Here is an 18,133-nt window from a genome sequence, read left to right as displayed (position 1 = left end):
TTTTGCATTCTCTAACAGCGCCCCCTTGGACATCCGTTTACACGTGTCTATCCGATTTGTCTATAAGCTCGTCTGTTTCTTTTCCGGTGTATCAAAATGGTAGGGTGGTGCAGTGGCATTGTTATATTTATAAAATCAATAGAATTTTGATTTATCTGTGTTAATCGATATAAATAAAGTTCTTTGTTAAATTTGAAAAATGTTAAAGAAAGTTAACCGAAATTATTTTCTTTACAGGGTATCGATATAAATCATAAACACGATAGGAAGGTTCGGCGCACAGAACCTAAATCGCAAGATGTCTACTTACGACTTCTCGTCAAAGTAAGTGTTTTACATGCATTTCTAAATATATATATTTTTTATTACCTTTAATTTTGTACCAGTTGTATTCTGTATTTTATTTACAAACTAACGCCACTCTTGTAACTTGTATTGAAAGTTAATTGTGTATTACAACTGATCTAATATTATATTGTTGTCATAAACACGTGAGTTTTGAAACAGATAAATTTTTTTGCGAACCGCACTCTGTGTCAGTACTGTTATAGTCTGATCCAATTTGAACGTTCGCTAGAAAAATTTAGTCAACTTTCCTATTCCGTCTTTTTTCTTTATATAAAAGACGATTATATTAGCTGACACAATGCTACTCAGAAAGTTTATAAAAGTTCATATTTCTTATTAAGAAATTATATATTATTGTGTTTTAATGCAAAGTTTGTATTGTTTTTTTTTTATAATTTTGTAATGAAACTGGTAAAACATTATTGTGATTTTTTATCAAAGTATCTTTTTATACAATAATAATATAGAAGTATATGGTTTTATTTTTGTTATAGCTTTACCGTTTTCTGGCAAGACGTACAAATTCTAAGTTTAATAAAATTGTTCTTAAGAGACTTTTTATGAGTAAAATACACCGTCCTCCCATATCTCTTGCACGTATTGTCAGGTTTATGAAGAAACCTGGACGAGAAAATGCTATTGCAGTAATTGTTGGTACAGTGACAGATGATGCTAGGATTTTTGAAATTCCTAAACTTACAGTAAGCAATAGAAATAATTATCAGAATTTAATTTTGAGTTTGTATAAATAAAATATGTTTTGTATTTGCTTGAAAAAATTATTAATGTATAATTTCATAATTTTTTATAGGTTTGTGCTCTACGTGTTACGGAAAGAGCTAGAGCACGTATATTAAAAGCTGGAGGTGAATTGATCACTTTTGATCAATTGGCATTACGTACACCTATTGGAGAACGAACAGTTTTAATGCAAGGTCGTCGTAAAGCTCGTGAAGCAGTGAAACACTTTGGACCTGCACCTGGTGTACCACACTCTCATACAAAACCATTAGTACGCTCAAAGGGTCGAAAATTTGAGAGGGCAAGAGGACGTAGGCGTAGCTGTGGTTATAAAAAATAAATTTTGTTTATTTGCCATCGTTTATTGTACCATAACCTTACATTGACTTGCAATATTTAGACAGTTTGTCTATTTCTACATTCTTTCATATAGCAAGTTTAGGTGGCTGGAAAATAAATGTTGGCTCCATAACAATATTTTTATATATTATTAATTCCTTCACTTTTTATGAAACGTACAATTGAAATTATAATTTCAAATAAGATGCAAATTTAGATACACCTGTAAGTAATATTTCATGTTCCATTTTTGTTTTCTTCCGTATTTTCTATTAACTCTTCCGGTTTTTCTTCGTCGTCTGATTGTGTTTCTTCGGAAGCAGTAACATCTGGGAAGTATTGTTTTGATTCCTCTATGCCCTTTTCCAGATTTTCACTTACATGATAAGGTCCAATACCTGCAAATCCTAAAAACGCTTCACATTCTACTTTTTTTACAACACATACAAATATCTCGTATCTGAAAATCAACATTACATTTTTATTTTTAATTATAAATTTCAAATTTTTCTTAATATTTACCCTGTTCTTTCTTTTGTATTCAATTCAAATTCCGTAATATTCTTTGCTATAAGTTTTGCTTCTAGTGGCTTATCAGATTCAAAAATGCCAAAGTTAACTACTTCGTCTTCAAATTCTTGTAAAACCATTTTCAGCTCATTCTTTCTCATGTAGTCATATTTGAATACTACTATAGGTACCTTCGTAGTTTTATCTTCATACTTTAAAATTATAATACGTGACATATAATATTTATTTTAGACATATTAAAATTTAAAACTTACGTGATATGTAGTATTGGTATATGTTGGAAAAATAGTACGAAAAACAATTGCCTTATTTCGACAATTTGGTGGTGTCCATACGATTGGAAAAATTTCATTTTCGCTTGTTATATACGCAGGGCGATGTCGACCAGCGTAACTGAAGAAAAGGAGGAAGTTGCTTAAATTTGGATTAATGTGAAAGTTAATTTTAGAATTGTCCTACCACAAATTGTATTATTATGAAAGATATATAATTTTAAGTATTATATGTTCTACGTATTTACATACCATTCTTCAGTAAGAATTGTTTCCGTATTGGGTAATTCCGGTTCTCCAAATAAAAGATTTAACAAGTATTTATGAACATCAATTTCTGGCTTTGTTTCGCTAACTTTTAATCGCATAAACATACATTTCCCATCTAGAAGTAGTTGTTTAGCATTTGATGATAATACGTAATTAGACTGTAAAATTGTTTAATTTGGAAAGTCTGCTTTTGAATAATTTTTGTTAGTGACATATTAAATATATTACTTCATTAAACATCGTAGATAGAATGTCTTCATCGAGTCGTTTTCGTATTTCTTGTTCGACAGTGTAATTTCCTATTAGTATTTCTTCAACCAATTCTATGTACGGAGGGCTAGATCTTTTATCTCTTTTATGACATTCTTCATCCTTAAAAACCCACGGAAAAAGTAAAAGGCAAGTTTCTTTGCTTAGTGAAGTAGTCAGATACAACATTTCGGCTTCATATCGTGCTATACCTTCCGCTTCTATATTAAATAGAAATTACACGAAAATTTATTATTACAAATAGTGAAAATTAGACATTTCATTGTAGTATTATATATATATATATATATATATCTAATAACCAATTAAAAAATAAAGCGTGCATTATGTGGCTCCAGGACAATAAACAAATTTTCTTTATATAAAATTGAAAATAAAGAAATAATGATCTGTTTGTGTGTGCGTGCAAGGTAATCGTTATAGTAATATATCTGTATCTTTTTTACGAGAGATCTTGCGAAACCTTTTCGAGCCTTCTTTGCAGTTTCTTTAGCTATTCTAGTTTCTTCAATAATTTTTAATCGTTTCATTTCTTCTGGACCTCTTTCCGATACATCTAAAGAAAACCTACACGTGTACGTTTATTTTAATAACTTTTATTTAAACAATGCTAATTTTTAATAGCTACTTGTTTTATTAAAAATTATGTATTTTACATACTCGTGTTCCTCGTTATTTTGTACTCGTTGCAATTCCATTGTTAATACTTTTAATAATTGTGGGCAGTCAGCACCAAATATAAGATTTACCATCCGACCATTCTAGTAGGATTGCATTCATTGTAGCTTTAAAATTTATCTTAATTATATATTAAACTTACGTGTATGAACATCCATGTTGGTTCACTTTTCCCTTGAAAACGTTCTAAGTTCGTAATATAATCGCACATTGCCTATATTTATAGTAATACACAGTAATTATATACTTAACATCTATAATTCTTTACAATTATAAAATTACCATGGCGTAGCTCAACGTATCTCCTCCAATTTCCATTTTGATTTTTTTAAGAGTGCTTACCATCCCTGTGCAGGGTCCACTCCATTCTGAATATATGTCGACCACTGAAAGGTTATTAAAAACTTTACACGTAACATTTTTTAAGTTTCTATTCAAGCTCAGTTTTAAATAGGTGACTTATACATTCCTATTAACCCTGGTTTTGTAAGAAGCTTCTCCCATTCCTCGTTATTAGAAATTTCAGTTTGTAATGCCGCCGGTGTTGTCTTTTTAGCCATCTTTCGCGCAGTCCTTAAACCACCCTATAAAAAAATAATTTTTGAGTTCTCAAACTCTAATAGTAATCTATTTAATGATCGAAGATTTTAAATCATTTCACTAAAGTACATAAACGGAATGGAATTTAAAAATTAATTATAATTTGCAATAATCGGAAGAACGCGGGTAAAGAGCAAGGTACCCTTTTTCGTCTCATCATGTTTGAAGTATATTAAACTTTTTTAAAATCAAGATATTTTGTTTTTTAATAACACTGGATTTAAGTTACTATTCCTTTGATCTGTCTCGAATGAAGTGCAGGCAGGAACTGTAATAACGGAATATCTCGGAGGAGGACCATTCCCTTCCGATTTATTGCACGGGGACATCGGTGACATGGAGAACACGCAAACTCTACCGATTAAGTTGGCTTCTCGCTGCACAAATACACGCACAGATAATTACAGTACACTATTAGCCTAAGGATAATACCGCAAGAATTTCCTACGTTTTCCTACCGACATGAAATATTAATGTTGCTCTAAATTTTACAATTATAACTGCGTGTATCGGTACTATGGTTCATAAGGTAGCACGATTTATCGAGCTGCATGAATAGTTGCACGATAAACCTACTACATTATGAAGCTCCTGTCAAAAGATATAAATTTAATCATTGCACATATTAAATCGATTATGAGACAGCAGGAAAGCTATTTCTTTCTTTTCTATTTGAATGATGGATAGCGAGACCGCGTGTAATATATTACTTCCGTATTATTTTATGATAGAAATTCACTTTCCTTTCCTTTTCGTGAAGAAATTTTCTTGTGGAAAAATTTTTCTCTATTTGATTTTATATTTTATTTTAGGAAATGTATATTTTAATTCCGGTTATTGCAGTCGTTTTGGTTAAAAATACTACTGAAAACAAAACTTTGAATTATTAAAAACAATTAGGTCATGTTTTTGTTACATATATTTACTTAATAAATCAAGAATCAAAGTAAATAAATTAAAACTTTGCTGATAACTGAGCGGCGTTGAAATGCGCGTTTCTTGATTGCCATCTATCCTTGTGATGTCACGAGTATGCCTTTCTGCATGATCGTATACGTATTCGACCATGCTCTGATGTGTACGCGCGCCAGTGTGGTGTTGTATAGCGAATTAAGAAAGCGAGTTGTGTAGCGCCGTTGCACACTTGTGACGTTACGATGTTCTTCGGGTATATTCGGTACGTGATCCGAAACGTTCGGATTGTTTAATTTTTAATTGCTTATAACTTTTACGTTTAATAATTTTTGAAAAAAGAGAATACGTATCTGAAATTTTTGCTTCCCAAATTCATCTACATAATCAGTGAAAAAATGAAATATGTTCCACTAAAAATTGTATACATTTATATCTTTCTCCCTCTTAAATTTACGTTTTGTCATATAATTATATAGCATGTAAAATGTTCGTGTCTATAAGTTTTACTTCTGTTTGCTAAATAATGACATAATTATGAAGTAACACGCAATATAGACACGCTAAAATTGCTCATGTTGAGGTTGTCTGATAGAGGAACGAGTGGATGAATTTATAATAGAAAATATATTGAAATAAGTATAGGTATAAGTACAGGTATAGTGTATGCTGATCCAGATCCTCACTCTTACAGTGTTACAATATAATAGAAGAAGCTATGATAGCATATATTTATAGCAAAAAGGACATTACCAAATGTTAACCTTGTAGCTCTAGCTGAAGGCTACAAGAAACAGCAACAGAAATCTACTTATAGCTCTTCTGTTTCTAGACCTTATAAACCAAAACAAAATTTATATTCAAGGGTACAATAATATGGACCTCTCCTTATTTCTATATTGTATTCTCTTCATAACAACGATCTCCAGGTCACGGATATACAAAAGAAGAGGTGTAGAGTTTTTCTTGAAGTAATTACTTCAACAGCTCAGTTAAAATTAGCGATATCTCTTAAGAATACAATAATATAGAATAAAATAAAATGTATATAAAAAATTATTTTTATTCATTTTTTGAAAATTATAGGCTTGATTAAATATGAAGCTTAAATTTGTTATTGTAACTCCTTAAATAAAAACTGTTATGAATTATTATGTATGTATATTGTGGACATACCGATTCAATTTAAATAGTATTGTACTCCTAGGTGGCGTTAGCATCAAGTGATGGAATTTTATAAAAACACCGCTCTTGTAAAGTAATTTTTATGATAAAACACTAATGAATGCATCAGTCTCCACGTAGAAAATAATGCATCGATTGATACAATATACATACATATGTATATATTCATAATTTCTTTCAATGGTAGCTTATGTTACACAAAATATATAACTTTATATTATATTCCTCACTAACATCATGGCATTTTGTTGTGTTATATTAAATATTTAATCAGCACTTTAAGACATAATAATAAAACGTGATAAAGATGATAATTTCATTTTATGATATTCAGATATTTTAGCAGCATAACATTTCAGGTTGTACAATACAAACTTGTGCAGTGTTACCACTATAATAATAAATAAAATTATTTACGTTTTACATTAATGTATATTTAATTTATTTATTAGAATAGTCCTTTTAATATTTTCAACATTCTTATGTTAATCTTCATAACTTACATTTTTTCTTGCATTCTAGGATTGAGAAAGATGTTATGAAAAATTCTGTTGTTTATAATCAATGTAGAGCTATGTAGTTTTAGTTTAAATAGTTTTTCCATTAAAACAAAAGATATGATTAACACGCAATCATCCATTTATATACTTTGCATACACATTTACCGTTAACAATACAGATAAAATGAAATGTGAACATCGATTACGCCATCTAGATGTATTTTAGATACGAGTATTAGAGTTCGCTTTTCTCTTATTCTCCCCTCCTTTCCTACCATTTCCTTATCTGAATCAGCTGATTATTGTTTTCGTATTTTCAACGAATCTGACCATTACAGTAGTTATGATACGTGATACCTTTTAACGAACGATTTTTCGGGAGAACCTCGTCGGCGCGTCAAAGCGGAGAGCGGATCTGACGATCTCTTGCAATAAGGAACACCATCGACGCGCTTGAATATTTCGAACAAAAAGATTAACGTTTCGCGGGCGGGGTGACATCACTATCGTTTTCTGGTTGTGTTGTGTCAGTCACTTACAGAATGACGCAGTAGAAGGTCGTCTCAGAGATGGCGAGCTTCCCAGTATGAAAATACAATTTTATGGCGAGGTAAATCGGAGATTCTATTTGCTGTTAATCCAAAAACGATCGAAACGGAAAAAATTTGCTTGTAAGACAAATAATAACGACGGTCGGGAAAGGAGAGATAGCTTTGTTGTGAGAAACTTCATTCTACCCCTTTGTTCTACGAAATGTCAGGGTCGTTATTTTAATGTTAGTGTTCATTTATTTTATTCAAATTTAATATATTTGTATTATTGCAACAGAGATCATGAAAGTTTTCGTTTCATCGTCTTTCGACATTTGTGTTTCTTTTTTACTAATCGTCCCTGAGTGTACACGACGAACAGCTGTAGTTGGATTGTGTAATATTCTTTAATAAGTAAAATAGATTCTTCCACTACTTTTTTGTTACTCATTTTTATATTATCAAATATACAGATATTATATTTCGTAAATTCCTTATACAAATAACAATATCTTTGATTAATTATTTATTTCGTCGTTTCGCTTAATTTTTATCTGTTATATCTCATATTATTATTAATAGAAATGTGTGTTGCATATATTTGATATTTATGCAAATAAATTATGAATACGTAATGTATACAGATTCTTAATCTATATTTTTTGCACATTACTATACTTTTTAATTTAAATACCTGTTTTAGGTTTATATAATGTGATATTTTGGTCTTTAAATTTACAAGTTTTTCTGTTTTATATTAACACAATGTACGTAATGTATCATAAATTTAAATTATGTTTCTTTAGAGATATTTATAATTGAAATACGACCTTGTTATATAGTGATTTTTGTTAACTTTAAATAAATTTTTAATGAGAAGATTTAACGACACAAAATATTGAGTTTATTAAGATTACAGTTCATTTATTGTTTGTGGAAATTATTAAAAATTATTTGATCATTATATTTTTATAATAATAAATATAATAAAAATAAATGTACAATATTGTTTCCATATATTCATCCATAACGATATTAATATAATTTTCTTTTCTTCGTGACTTATTAAATATTATAAATGATTATGTAATTATTCTTGTAGTTAATATTGCTTTATATGTATTTATTGTTAGGTAAAAATATTCAGTTTGGGAAAGAAAAAATGTCTGCAGACTCTCCAAGGCGTGGTGTGCATAAAGGAGTACAAGTTGTATCACCTCAGCCAATAGTTGATCGTTCAATTATAGATAGTGTTGCAGGAATAATTAATGATATTGTTCCACAGGTTGGTACATTAAAATATTCTGTTGATGATCTTCTATTAAGATATATATTACATTGTTTAAATATAGGCTTATACTGGCACACCAAATTCTGAGAACAAAGAGTCTATATCATGGGCAAGGTTTGAGTATGCAGACATTAATGATCCTACCCTGTATCCAGACTACAATGAAGGCTCTAATACACCACCTTTATTATTGGTACTTGGCTATACAACTGGAGTTCAGGTTTGATCTTGTTCACTTGTCCTTTAAGTATTTACATTACTTGTGCAAAAGATTGCGTGTTAAAATAATTTTTTGCAATGTCTTTGGTGTTTTTTAAAAGTTACATGCAATTTAGACAGTCTTAAAGTAGGAAATATCCTTCAAAGAACATGTATGAATATGTATCAATTGAAATATGATTTAAGTTAAGTGTACATATTAGATACTGAGCATGAAGGGTCTTTATAGATTTATCAAGTTTCTAATTATAGAACACTGTTCTTGTGTAGTAGTTTTAAAACTGTGTCTGTGTTTATGAATGACTTGAATCTTATTTTATTTAGGAGGCATAATATGTAAACAAGCACATTCATTATCAAAATAACAAGGTACATGTAGTTTGCAGAGATAATAATATGATATTTGAAGTTTGATGATATAAAAGAATTCATATATTTAAGTTGAGCATTTATGCTTTAAACTTTGTTTAGAAAACTCATAATTATTATAGAATATAATGTTGTATCTTATATTATAATGTTGTTTTAAAAGTGATATTGTAAAGTCAAAGTAACAAATATTATTTAATATAGGTATGGTTAATAGCAGCAACTGGAGAAGGAACTGAAGTGTTATCATGGCGACAAGGTGTTGTTCGTACTCTGAGAATTTTACCAAATCCAAAGACTGATGATGAACATGTTGATTTGTTTGAATTGAAACGGCCAATGGTAGCAATATGTGATTCAGCTGGACCTGGACCACAATTTTGCAACATTAGTTTCATTTCATTAAAAACTGGGGAACAAGCTAAAAGCATAAAATTTAAAAATCCTGTTTGTGACATTTTGGTAAATAAACGATCCATAGTAGTAACATTTTTAGAAAAGATCGCGGTATTCGATGCTCGAACATTGGAAGATGTATTAACAGTTACTACTTGCTATGCCAGTCCTGGTCCAAATCCAAATCCTGTTACTTTAGGCACAAGATGGCTTGCTTACAGGTAAAAATACCCACGATTATAAAATCTTAGCAGTTATTTAAAGTAAATTACGTTTTGTTATAATAGAAAATATTTTTAGCGAAAAAAAGTTACTACCAGCAAAAAGAAGTAGCGGTGGTTGCGAAAGTGAAGGAGTTCAAAGTTATACAGCAACTGTTCTATATGCGGCAAAATCTTTAGGAAAAGGATTGCGTGGTTTAGGAGAAACAGTTGCATCCAGTTTAACTGGCAATTCAGTATCACCAGTAGTCATTAATAATACCAGCAGTGATGTAACTCAACCAGGAGTGATTACGATATTAGATCTCCAAGCAGCAAAAGAGGAGAAAGAATTAGACGATGCGAATATAGAGACTGTCGTTGCTCATTTTACTGCCCATAGTGATGCAATCGTTGCTATGACTTTTGATTTAAGTGGTGCATTGCTAATGACCGCTGACAAAAGGGGGCATGATTTTCATGTATTTAGAATTCAGCCACATCCAGGTGGTCCCACTTTGGCAGCAGTACATCATTTGTATATTCTACATCGTGGAGATACTACTGCGAAAGTGCAGGTACATATCTCTTTAAATCAAATTTTAATGTCTGTGCTTTTAAGACTTTATGTATTTTAAAGATTTGTGTTTTATTATAATAGGATATGGCTTTTTCGAGTGATACTCGATGGGCTGCGATATCAACTGTGCGGGGCACTACTCATGTGTTTCCTGTTGCACCATATGGTGGACCAGTAGGAATACGAACTCATTCCACACCTCATGTTGTAAATAGACTTTCAAGATTTCATAGAAGTGCAGGTTTAATGGACGACGGCACCAGATCTCATTCTCCCGTATCTCATACAGAGTTGCCTTTATCAGTGTATCCATATTCTAACCCAAGACTCCCTCCGTACCCTCATCCAACTGTACTACATCCTCTTGCACAGATACGACAACCATCTTCATTAAATCACATAAACAGTCAAGTTCAACAAAGGTAATTATTAATTATCTACGGAATTTACTATTATTGGGTAAATTTATTTATCGTATATTATATAGCAGGCCACAGCAACGACAACGACTGCACTCGGACGATAGTGGAACATTACCATTAAAAATATGTGCTTGTTTTGCACCTCCGAGAGCTTGGATGTATGCGCAAAGGGAATCTACTGCAAAAGTTATGAAGAGAGCAGTTGATTCTTTGTTTATTATGGCATGTCACGGAAATATGATACAATATGATTTAGAACCAAAACCAGCTGCAGGTGAATAAAATATTAATTTAAGTCAGGATTAATGTCAATATATATTTATTATAATATATAAGTACTATTTAATGACACATTTTAGGTATACCAAAAGAAAAAGTATGTGACGATACGATGATAGAATTAGAGGTCGAAGCCAAAGGTCAATGGCCTCTTCTAAGATCTCCGAATTCTTTAGAGATTGTACCACCTTTGCCAACGTCTAGCCCTTTACTAAATGTCAATATTATACCGAAAGACATTCAAGATGGCGATTTAGCGGAGGATCGTTGGTTAAGTCAAGTAGAAATTGTAACACACGCTGGTCCACATAGGCGACTTTGGATGGGACCTCAGTTTGTTTTTAAAACTTATAATGCAACTAGTGGGTCAGTTTTCTAGAGATGTAACATATGTAACATTGTTTTTAAAATTATAACATCATTACAATAAAATTTTATTAATGTAGAGCTACTGTGAATCTTGTCGAAGCAGAGGCTATTGAAATTGGAGTAACCGGTGGATCTCGTCCTGCGAGATCAAATCCAGTCAATATGCCGCATGCTGCATCCAGATCATTGGTACCTGTGGTCATTGATGGATCAGGAAGTAAGTTTATATTATTTATTAAATATTATATTAGCATATTTATTTTTGTTGTTAAGATTAAATTTGTATTCAATTCATTTAATATTTGTACTGCACGTTCATGTGGATTCCTTTTATTGTTTAGGCAGTTATGAGCAGTCTCCAAGATTTATGGAAGCGTATGGTGATCCCTTAGATAGTGAAAATGCTGGTGTTGGCAGTGGTGAAAATCAATTGAGAGAAGATTTGGCCGAAGCTATGCTAGAGACATCGATCGCACCACACCGTGCTCCAGGTAAGTAATCATTACATGGAACTTGTGATGCTTTGTTTTGAAGTAGAAGATCACGAATCCTGATATATCCCAATTGCCGATATTTCGTAAAATTTCCATACATTGTTTTGATTAGTAAGAAGAACGAAAGCATTTTATATGATTTGGATATTTGGAAACTTATATTTCTGAGTGCCTCAAATACGCGATTTTAATAGATTCTTGAATTTACGGTTCTTGCAATCGTGAAGATCTTCCTGCTAAATGCAGTAAAGTTAATTCCAACGCGACTAAATTAATTTTATCTGTTTAAACGATCATCACTGATTTCAATTACGTCTTGATGGGAAAAATTGTAAAACGCAAAATATAGATCACGTTTTACTTTATTCTAGAAACTTGTAATTTGAATTTGTGGGAGTATTTGATAATTTTTCCAAGCACGTATTTTTAAATATTGATACGATACTCGTGCTTTCTGCATTTGGTGACGGATGATTGTTAGATTGTAAGTTTGTGTGGATACAGAACTGGCCAGAGGCAGGTATCTCCGTTTCCCCCCCTCCCCTTTATCGATACTACATCTAATCACTAACAACGATACATTTTATCAACGTCTACCCTTTAAGTCGAGGTAAACAGTTGCGAATAGCTGCGGGCAGTTATAGTTACTAATCCTATAAGAATCTTTTCCTGAACACGAAAGAAATTACATAGGTTGAAAGCAACTGTTCTAACTTGTTCTCTTTATAATGTATCATTTGATCTCGACACGTATATTGTGACGTGAAGTTTGTGTTTTTGTGGTGTGCAGTGTGACGACTCGGATCGAGTATATATATCAGCTTTACATTAGAAGTCAAGATTAATTACTCTTTTATTTTCTCTCTTTCTCTCTTTATCTTTCACGTACCCCGTTCTCGTAACTCTGTATTTCCTCATGATGCAACATTTGAATTAGTATTCGATGATGTCACTTAAAATCTCTCTCCATTGCCGAACCGTATCGAGAACAGTAATACCTTATTATACCTCAGGCGATGCATCTCATAAAAAAGGCCAAACAGAAAAACAAACAAGGGAGATATTGTGACTCGATATTGATACCTGCCAACGGCTTTTTCTGTTACTAGGGAGGCGATCGGTATTTGAGAGGGTGGGTCAACCGGTAACTAAAGTCGTCAACCCTCTGGGCACCGTGATTACTGTATCGGCCGATGAGGAGGACATTAACTCCAGTCAGGAGTTCGATTTCGCGGAGGAGAGCCACGTGCCGGAACCACCTAGGAGCGTGTGCGCCGAAGAAGGTCCGGCTTCTCTCGGCGATTTCGAGCCGGAGAGTCAAACTCTGCGCGATCTCACCGAGATCTGCGCGGAAATGCGCTCAGCTGGCGAGCCTGCGATCGACAGCGTGCCGGATGAGAACATCTATGAGGTAAAGGAGAGAAAAGCGTTGTGCGTCGAGATCGCTTCCATTACGAACCCTGGGAACTCTACTATCGATTTCGAGAAAGAAGAAGCCTTCCGCGATGTACCGACCAGTTTGAGTTTGTGCGTAGAACAGGGTGAAATCCCCAGCAGTCCTATGACCCAGGCAAAGGAAGCTGCTTGGTGCAGGAAAATTGATAAAAGGGAAGACAGAGGGGCTCACGAGAGGAACGTATCCGAGGCACAGTACGTAGTCAACTATGATGAGGATAATGTAGTTTTGATGGAAAATAAGGTAGCTCATGAAAAAAAGAATACGTCGGTGCATTGTAAAACTGAGAGTAAAAAAATTTGCGAGTTTGAAAAGGTTGCGAAGAAGTCGGAGAAGATCGGGTCCTCTGCATGCTCTAGTAAACGAACCGGGACTAAGAAGTATATTCTAAAAGAACACGGAGATAGTATCATTATTGAAGACATTACTTGCGACTATTCTAGTAATAATTGCAGCCAGAAGGAAGGATGCGAAAAAAGCGTGATCGAAGATACGGACAGTAAAAATTCTGAAAGTAAAAGCAGAGAGTATTCGAAAGAAACTGTAATTGGGAAATGTAAAAACAAATCAAAGTCTTCCACGGCTCAAAATTACAAAGAAAAAGTTGAATTTCTTGTGGAAAGCAAAAGTTCGATGAAGCAGGTAGAGCCGATCATAGAAATGGATGTTGTGATCGAAGAAACCGGTAAGAAGGAAGATTTCAAGCCGACTATAAGTGCGGATGTATCAACTAAAGAAACCGATAAATATAAATCATCGACATCGGACTCGGATTTCAGTTCCAGTGAATATCACATCGTCGATACACCTTGTTGCAATAAACATGGTGCTTCGATTCAGTCCGACGAAGACATTGAACATATCCAAAGCTCCGAGATCGCTCAATTACAGCAGGCTGAATGCATCGACAGCGATAAATGCGTGGACGTGATAAGTTGCGCAGGTTCTTCGCCTGTTATGCAGAGAAAGAACAGCAAGAATACGATATCTGATGACGATATAGAGTACATACATGCTTCTGAACTAGTAGAAACGTCTGACAAAATTTGCAAAGATGATCCGAAGTTTGAAATTAGTAAAGCTAGCGATATTGAATCGACCACGACAAGGAGTAAACCTTCATCGTTTGACGACGATATGGAACACATACACCATTCGGACGTCTATGATGTACCATCTGAAAGAGCTAAGGATGCGTGTGAAAGAAGTACGAAGGGATCTCAGGAGATTACAGCAGAATCAGCGTTGGCATCTAAGAATGTTAAGAAGGCAAAGGATATCGTGGTGATCGAAAGCGACACATCGGATGCTGATGTGACTGTAATCTTTAAACCGGTTGACAGTTGGAAGAATAAGAGTACAGAGAGAAAAGAGGAATTGGAAGAATCTGATAACGCGAAAGATATCCCGGCTACTGAAAATGTTAGTCCACTAAGAAAAACTAAGGTTCGTTCTGCTAAAACATCTCCTTCAAACGTCGCATCCAAACGATCGCAAGCAGGAATCGAGATAATCGACATCGACGCGATGCAGAAAGCTGAGATGAAAGTACTAATCGATACTACATCCGTTTCTGAATGTAAGATCCTCGCTGGACCCGAGGTCTGTGGGACTCGTATGAAGAGGTATCGGAAGAGTAAGAAAGCCACCAACGAAAGCAACGTACAAATTTCCGAAGCTTCCATCGAGCCTGTAAAACCTGTCGAAGATGTTTCGAAGGAATCAAGCTCGCAAGAGCCGTTGCCTGAATTTTCCTGGAGCGCTGTAGTAAAGAAGAAAAGTGGTTCTCCCGTGGCTGAGTCAGAAACGCGAGGAGAAGATAAAGTCGAGGATGATAAGCTGAAAACCGAATCGTTCAATCCTATCGAAGTCTCGTCGTGCACACCTATCTTGGAGAAAATAGAGTCTTTGAAGAAGAAGATACACGAATCTTCGTTGAGAAAGAATTTAGACAAAAAGAGTTCGAATTCTCAGATGGTAGACAAAGTTCGAGAGGGTAACTTGGAATTATATCCTGAAGAGGAAATTTCCTGGAGCTCTATCGTCAAGAAGAAAAATACTTTCTCTGCTGAGAATGAGACAAAGAAGGAATCTAGCCTCGATCCAATAGCGGAAGACGCGAGTAATGAAGAAAGGAATATTTGTCGAAAAGAGGAATCTTTGACTGATCCATCCTTAACGATGGCGAATCAATTGAAAGAAGCTGATAAGGAAACAACCGTGGAAGAATCATCTGTACATGCAACAGAAGGATCTGGGAGTTCCATCGTTAAAAAAAAACCTGTTTCCACCACAGAAAGCGAATCTACGAGAAAGAAAATTGGTGAACAGAAGATTCACAAAAAGCTGGATCTACCGACCAATTTGTCGGAAACTAAAAATGAGCACGAGACAAACTCATCTGCAAGTGAAAGCATCTCATCCGAGAAAGTTTCCAAATTAGAAGCTGTAAGCCAGATCGATGAAAAGGTTCCAAACGATTCAAACAAGTGGAATGTCGTTGAACCGTTGGTAGGTGCAACGTTTACGAAAGAAGATTCCTCGGAACCTGAAAGAGATACCGAGCCAGAGAAGAGGAGCGATTCGGAGCAGGAGATCGTGCCCGAACGTTCGACTTCTTCGGACGAATTGAACCCAAACGTGGTGCTCACAAACGTCGAAGGAGAGTATTCGGGTTGTGAGACAGCTGAAAGGAGCGTGACGAATACCTCGGTTTGCGCCACGTCCAAGAAAGGCAATAGGTCGAAGAAAAAAAAACGCAGATGAGTAGAGGATTGCATGGATGTACCTAGGGCCAGCCTTGCCCTTTACATACTCCTGATGCAAGTAACTGGGGTTGATTAGCAGGAGTATAAACCGGGAACAATACGCGTTTCCGATTTTCATTCTAATCAAGTTAGCATGCTCGTTTTATCGAAGAACAATTATCTTAGGAAGCACGTGTTATATAATCACATTTCACGAGTGGAGCAAGCTGTAGCTCCCTTTTCATGGAACGACAAGCGTCTGGCATCTTGTCAGATTTGGTATTTTTGAAAATATTTTCTAAAAAAAAAAAAAGAGGAATTATCGAACAAATAGAAATAGCAGTAGTATATAGATGTTGATTTAGTAACCGCGTTAGAAAAGAATCAACATGAAAGAACGTTCTAGAGGCACTCGATGAAATTTCCTATGATAATAACAAGGGCAAGGCTGTAATCATTGGATTTACGTCCATTAATATTCGAGTTGAATTTGTGGAACAAATAAACAATTGGAAACAATACACACACACACGTGAGCGCGCGCGCGCGCGCACGCACACACACACATATACACGATACACACTTAACACTCAGCCAACCGCGCGCGCCGCAGCGAGCTATACGTTTCCACCGCGTTAATGATTTTATTTATTTCACATATTGTTTATACAAAATATTAAATTAAAAGTATATATTAAAAGTATAAAAAAATATAGGTAAAATTAAAAACATTGAAGATAACACGAGTTGAGCGTGAAATTAAAAATTTATAATGCATTTTAATATTTTGTTGCAGTGTAGTATCGTTCGATTGTAACTTTATTTATTTATAATTGTTAATTAATTTTAATACCACTAAATTGGTGTATTTTATTATTTACCGTACTTTATAAAGTAGGAAAAGTGACGCAATTAATTGGAAACAATTCCAAGTAAACAATAACTGATAATAACAAAAAAAAAAAAAAAAAGAAAACACGTTGCTAAAGTCAAAAAGGAAGATCTCTCCGTTCGATCACGCAACGATGTTCTTCACAGAGGGGAGATCTCCCTATTCGGTTGGTTAAGTGTTAAAATAAGAAAAAAAAAACTTCTATATACAAAGTATATCATATGGGACCTACTTCAAGAGTGGGCAGAAGGCATAAAAACAACGAGGAAGGTTCATATCAACGTATGTTTTATCTGACCTTGTTTCAAATTTATAGCCATTTTTCGTTTTAAATCCATAACTGCCTATTTTCATAGAAGATGGTCCATACTCAATGGCCATCCTCGATCTGTATTATTCGACGTACACGTGGAATTTTTGAAAAATTGCGAAATTCTTTGACACGACGAAGGTAGTCATTTCATTGAACAGTTGTGGATTATTGAAATATTAGTGGCTATAAGTTCGAAAGAAAGCCAGATCGGACTCATGTTCATATGTGAACTTTTTTCATTGTTTTTGTGCCCCTTGTTCACTCCTGCAGTGGGTTCCACATATTGTGATGCACCCTGTATATATAAATATATATATACGTACACATAGATATATAAAGGAAAATCAAAACGAGAAAAAAAGAGAAAAAAAATGAAACACATATAGCGATTTCTGTTCCGACTGCCTTACATCGACGTCGAGTCGAACGAGAATGCGTTGTACGTTGTCCGTGTGGTGCATACGAGAAGTGTTCTAGCTTTTTATTACGATCGAGGAAATTCAGATGAAACGGACGAATCGATTCGTAGCCATTCACCGATAATTTAAGCACTTTAAATACTTCTTTAATACGGCGACTGCCTTGCGTTTCGATTAGTACTATTAAAGGATTTTCACGTTATTAGTTCCAAGAATCTTTATTTATAAATGATATGAAACTTTCTGGAGAAAGAGAATAGAGAAGATCAAAATTGTACTACTTTTTATTGGCAATATAATGAACAAATTTCTTTAATCTGATATAGTTTTTACGTAATAAGTACGTGCAGCCCTAACGCAAAGAATGTACAGTAGTATCTTTATGAATATATTATGTGCGATATACGAAACTTTTTAAAATTTCACTATCATTGTAGTGACACCAGTATCGTGATTGCATTTGTAAAATTTGAAAACCAAATCAATCCAAAGCTATATATAAAAGTAACAA

General features: G+C 33.9%; 3 protein-coding genes and 1 long non-coding RNA gene across 17 annotated transcripts; 3 read left to right on the top strand and 1 right to left on the bottom strand.

Moving 5' to 3' along the window:
- The first annotated feature begins 18 nt into the window (after positions 1 to 18).
- LOC126918407 (60S ribosomal protein L18) lies at positions 19 to 1,566 on the top strand. The gene is made up of 4 exons (XM_050726283.1): positions 19 to 99; positions 238 to 324; positions 843 to 1,049; positions 1,160 to 1,566. The coding sequence occupies exons 1-4, from the start codon at positions 97 to 99 to the stop codon at positions 1,427 to 1,429; spliced, it is 567 nt and encodes a 188-aa protein (XP_050582240.1). The 5' UTR covers positions 19 to 96; the 3' UTR covers positions 1,430 to 1,566.
- Positions 1,557 to 7,151, bottom strand: LOC126918369 (uncharacterized). Of its 11 annotated transcripts, XM_050726206.1 has the most exons (13): positions 6,650 to 6,880; positions 6,300 to 6,537; positions 6,138 to 6,211; positions 3,921 to 4,033; positions 3,732 to 3,837; positions 3,592 to 3,663; positions 3,432 to 3,532; positions 3,235 to 3,338; positions 2,730 to 2,971; positions 2,484 to 2,659; positions 2,214 to 2,352; positions 1,951 to 2,150; positions 1,557 to 1,888 (listed from the first exon to the last, which is right to left on the bottom strand). In XM_050726206.1, the coding sequence occupies exons 4-13, from the start codon at positions 4,007 to 4,009 to the stop codon at positions 1,666 to 1,668; spliced, it is 1,452 nt and encodes a 483-aa protein (XP_050582163.1). In that variant the 5' UTR covers positions 4,010 to 4,033; positions 6,138 to 6,211; positions 6,300 to 6,537; positions 6,650 to 6,880; the 3' UTR covers positions 1,557 to 1,665. The 11 variants fall into 11 exon arrangements, with proteins under 11 accessions (XP_050582163.1, XP_050582164.1, XP_050582166.1 ...); XM_050726207.1 differs by lacking the exon at positions 6,138 to 6,211 and having other exon boundaries at positions 6,381 to 6,537; XM_050726209.1 differs by lacking the exons at positions 6,138 to 6,211; positions 6,300 to 6,537; positions 6,650 to 6,880 and adding an exon at positions 7,004 to 7,151.
- LOC126918425 (uncharacterized) lies at positions 5,135 to 6,060 on the top strand. The gene is made up of 2 exons (XR_007711326.1): positions 5,135 to 5,226; positions 5,656 to 6,060. It is a non-coding gene; the product is annotated as an uncharacterized LOC126918425 (long non-coding RNA).
- Positions 7,114 to 16,335, top strand: LOC126918332 (uncharacterized). Of its 4 annotated transcripts, none has more exons than XM_050726104.1 (11): positions 7,114 to 7,256; positions 8,310 to 8,461; positions 8,529 to 8,687; positions 9,260 to 9,672; positions 9,752 to 10,229; positions 10,313 to 10,653; positions 10,722 to 10,927; positions 11,013 to 11,298; positions 11,379 to 11,518; positions 11,643 to 11,792; positions 12,905 to 16,335. In XM_050726104.1, exons 2-11 carry the CDS (start codon positions 8,339 to 8,341, stop codon positions 16,015 to 16,017), a joined length of 5,409 nt encoding a protein of 1,802 aa, XP_050582061.1. In that variant the 5' UTR covers positions 7,114 to 7,256; positions 8,310 to 8,338; the 3' UTR covers positions 16,018 to 16,335. The 4 variants fall into 4 exon arrangements, with proteins under 4 accessions (XP_050582061.1, XP_050582059.1, XP_050582060.1 ...); XM_050726102.1 differs by having other exon boundaries at positions 10,719 to 10,927; XM_050726103.1 differs by lacking the exon at positions 7,114 to 7,256 and adding an exon at positions 7,265 to 7,421 and having other exon boundaries at positions 10,719 to 10,927.
- The last annotated feature ends 1,798 nt before the right edge of the window (positions 16,336 to 18,133 follow it).

The sequence above is a fragment of the Bombus affinis genome, chromosome 7, assembly GCF_024516045.1.
Source record: "Bombus affinis isolate iyBomAffi1 chromosome 7, iyBomAffi1.2, whole genome shotgun sequence".
NCBI lineage: Eukaryota > Metazoa > Arthropoda > Insecta > Hymenoptera > Apidae > Bombus > Bombus affinis.
This window is presented reverse-complemented; position numbering and strand designations above follow the sequence as displayed.

Coding starts and splice junctions, on each gene's coding strand:
- LOC126918407 (XM_050726283.1), top strand. Junction 325..842: donor ACTTACGACTTCTCGTCAAA/GTAAGTGTTTTA, acceptor TTTTTGTTATAG/CTTTACCGTTTTCTGGCAAG. Junction 1,050..1,159: donor TTGAAATTCCTAAACTTACA/GTAAGCAATAGA, acceptor AATTTTTTATAG/GTTTGTGCTCTACGTGTTAC.
- LOC126918369 (XM_050726205.1), bottom strand. Junction 3,838..3,920: donor CTTACAAAACCAGGGTTAAT/AGGAATGTATAA, acceptor TAATAACCTTTC/AGTGGTCGACATATATTCAG. Junction 3,533..3,591: donor CAACATGGATGTTCATACAC/GTAAGTTTAATA, acceptor CAATCCTACTAG/AATGGTCGGATGGTAAATCT.
- LOC126918332 (XM_050726102.1), top strand. CDS start 8,339: ATGTCTGCAGACTCTCCAAGGCGTGGTGTGCATAAAGGAGTACAAGTT. Junction 10,928..11,012: donor AGAACCAAAACCAGCTGCAG/GTGAATAAAATA, acceptor GACACATTTTAG/GTATACCAAAAGAAAAAGTA. Junction 11,793..12,904: donor CGCACCACACCGTGCTCCAG/GTAAGTAATCAT, acceptor TTCTGTTACTAG/GGAGGCGATCGGTATTTGAG.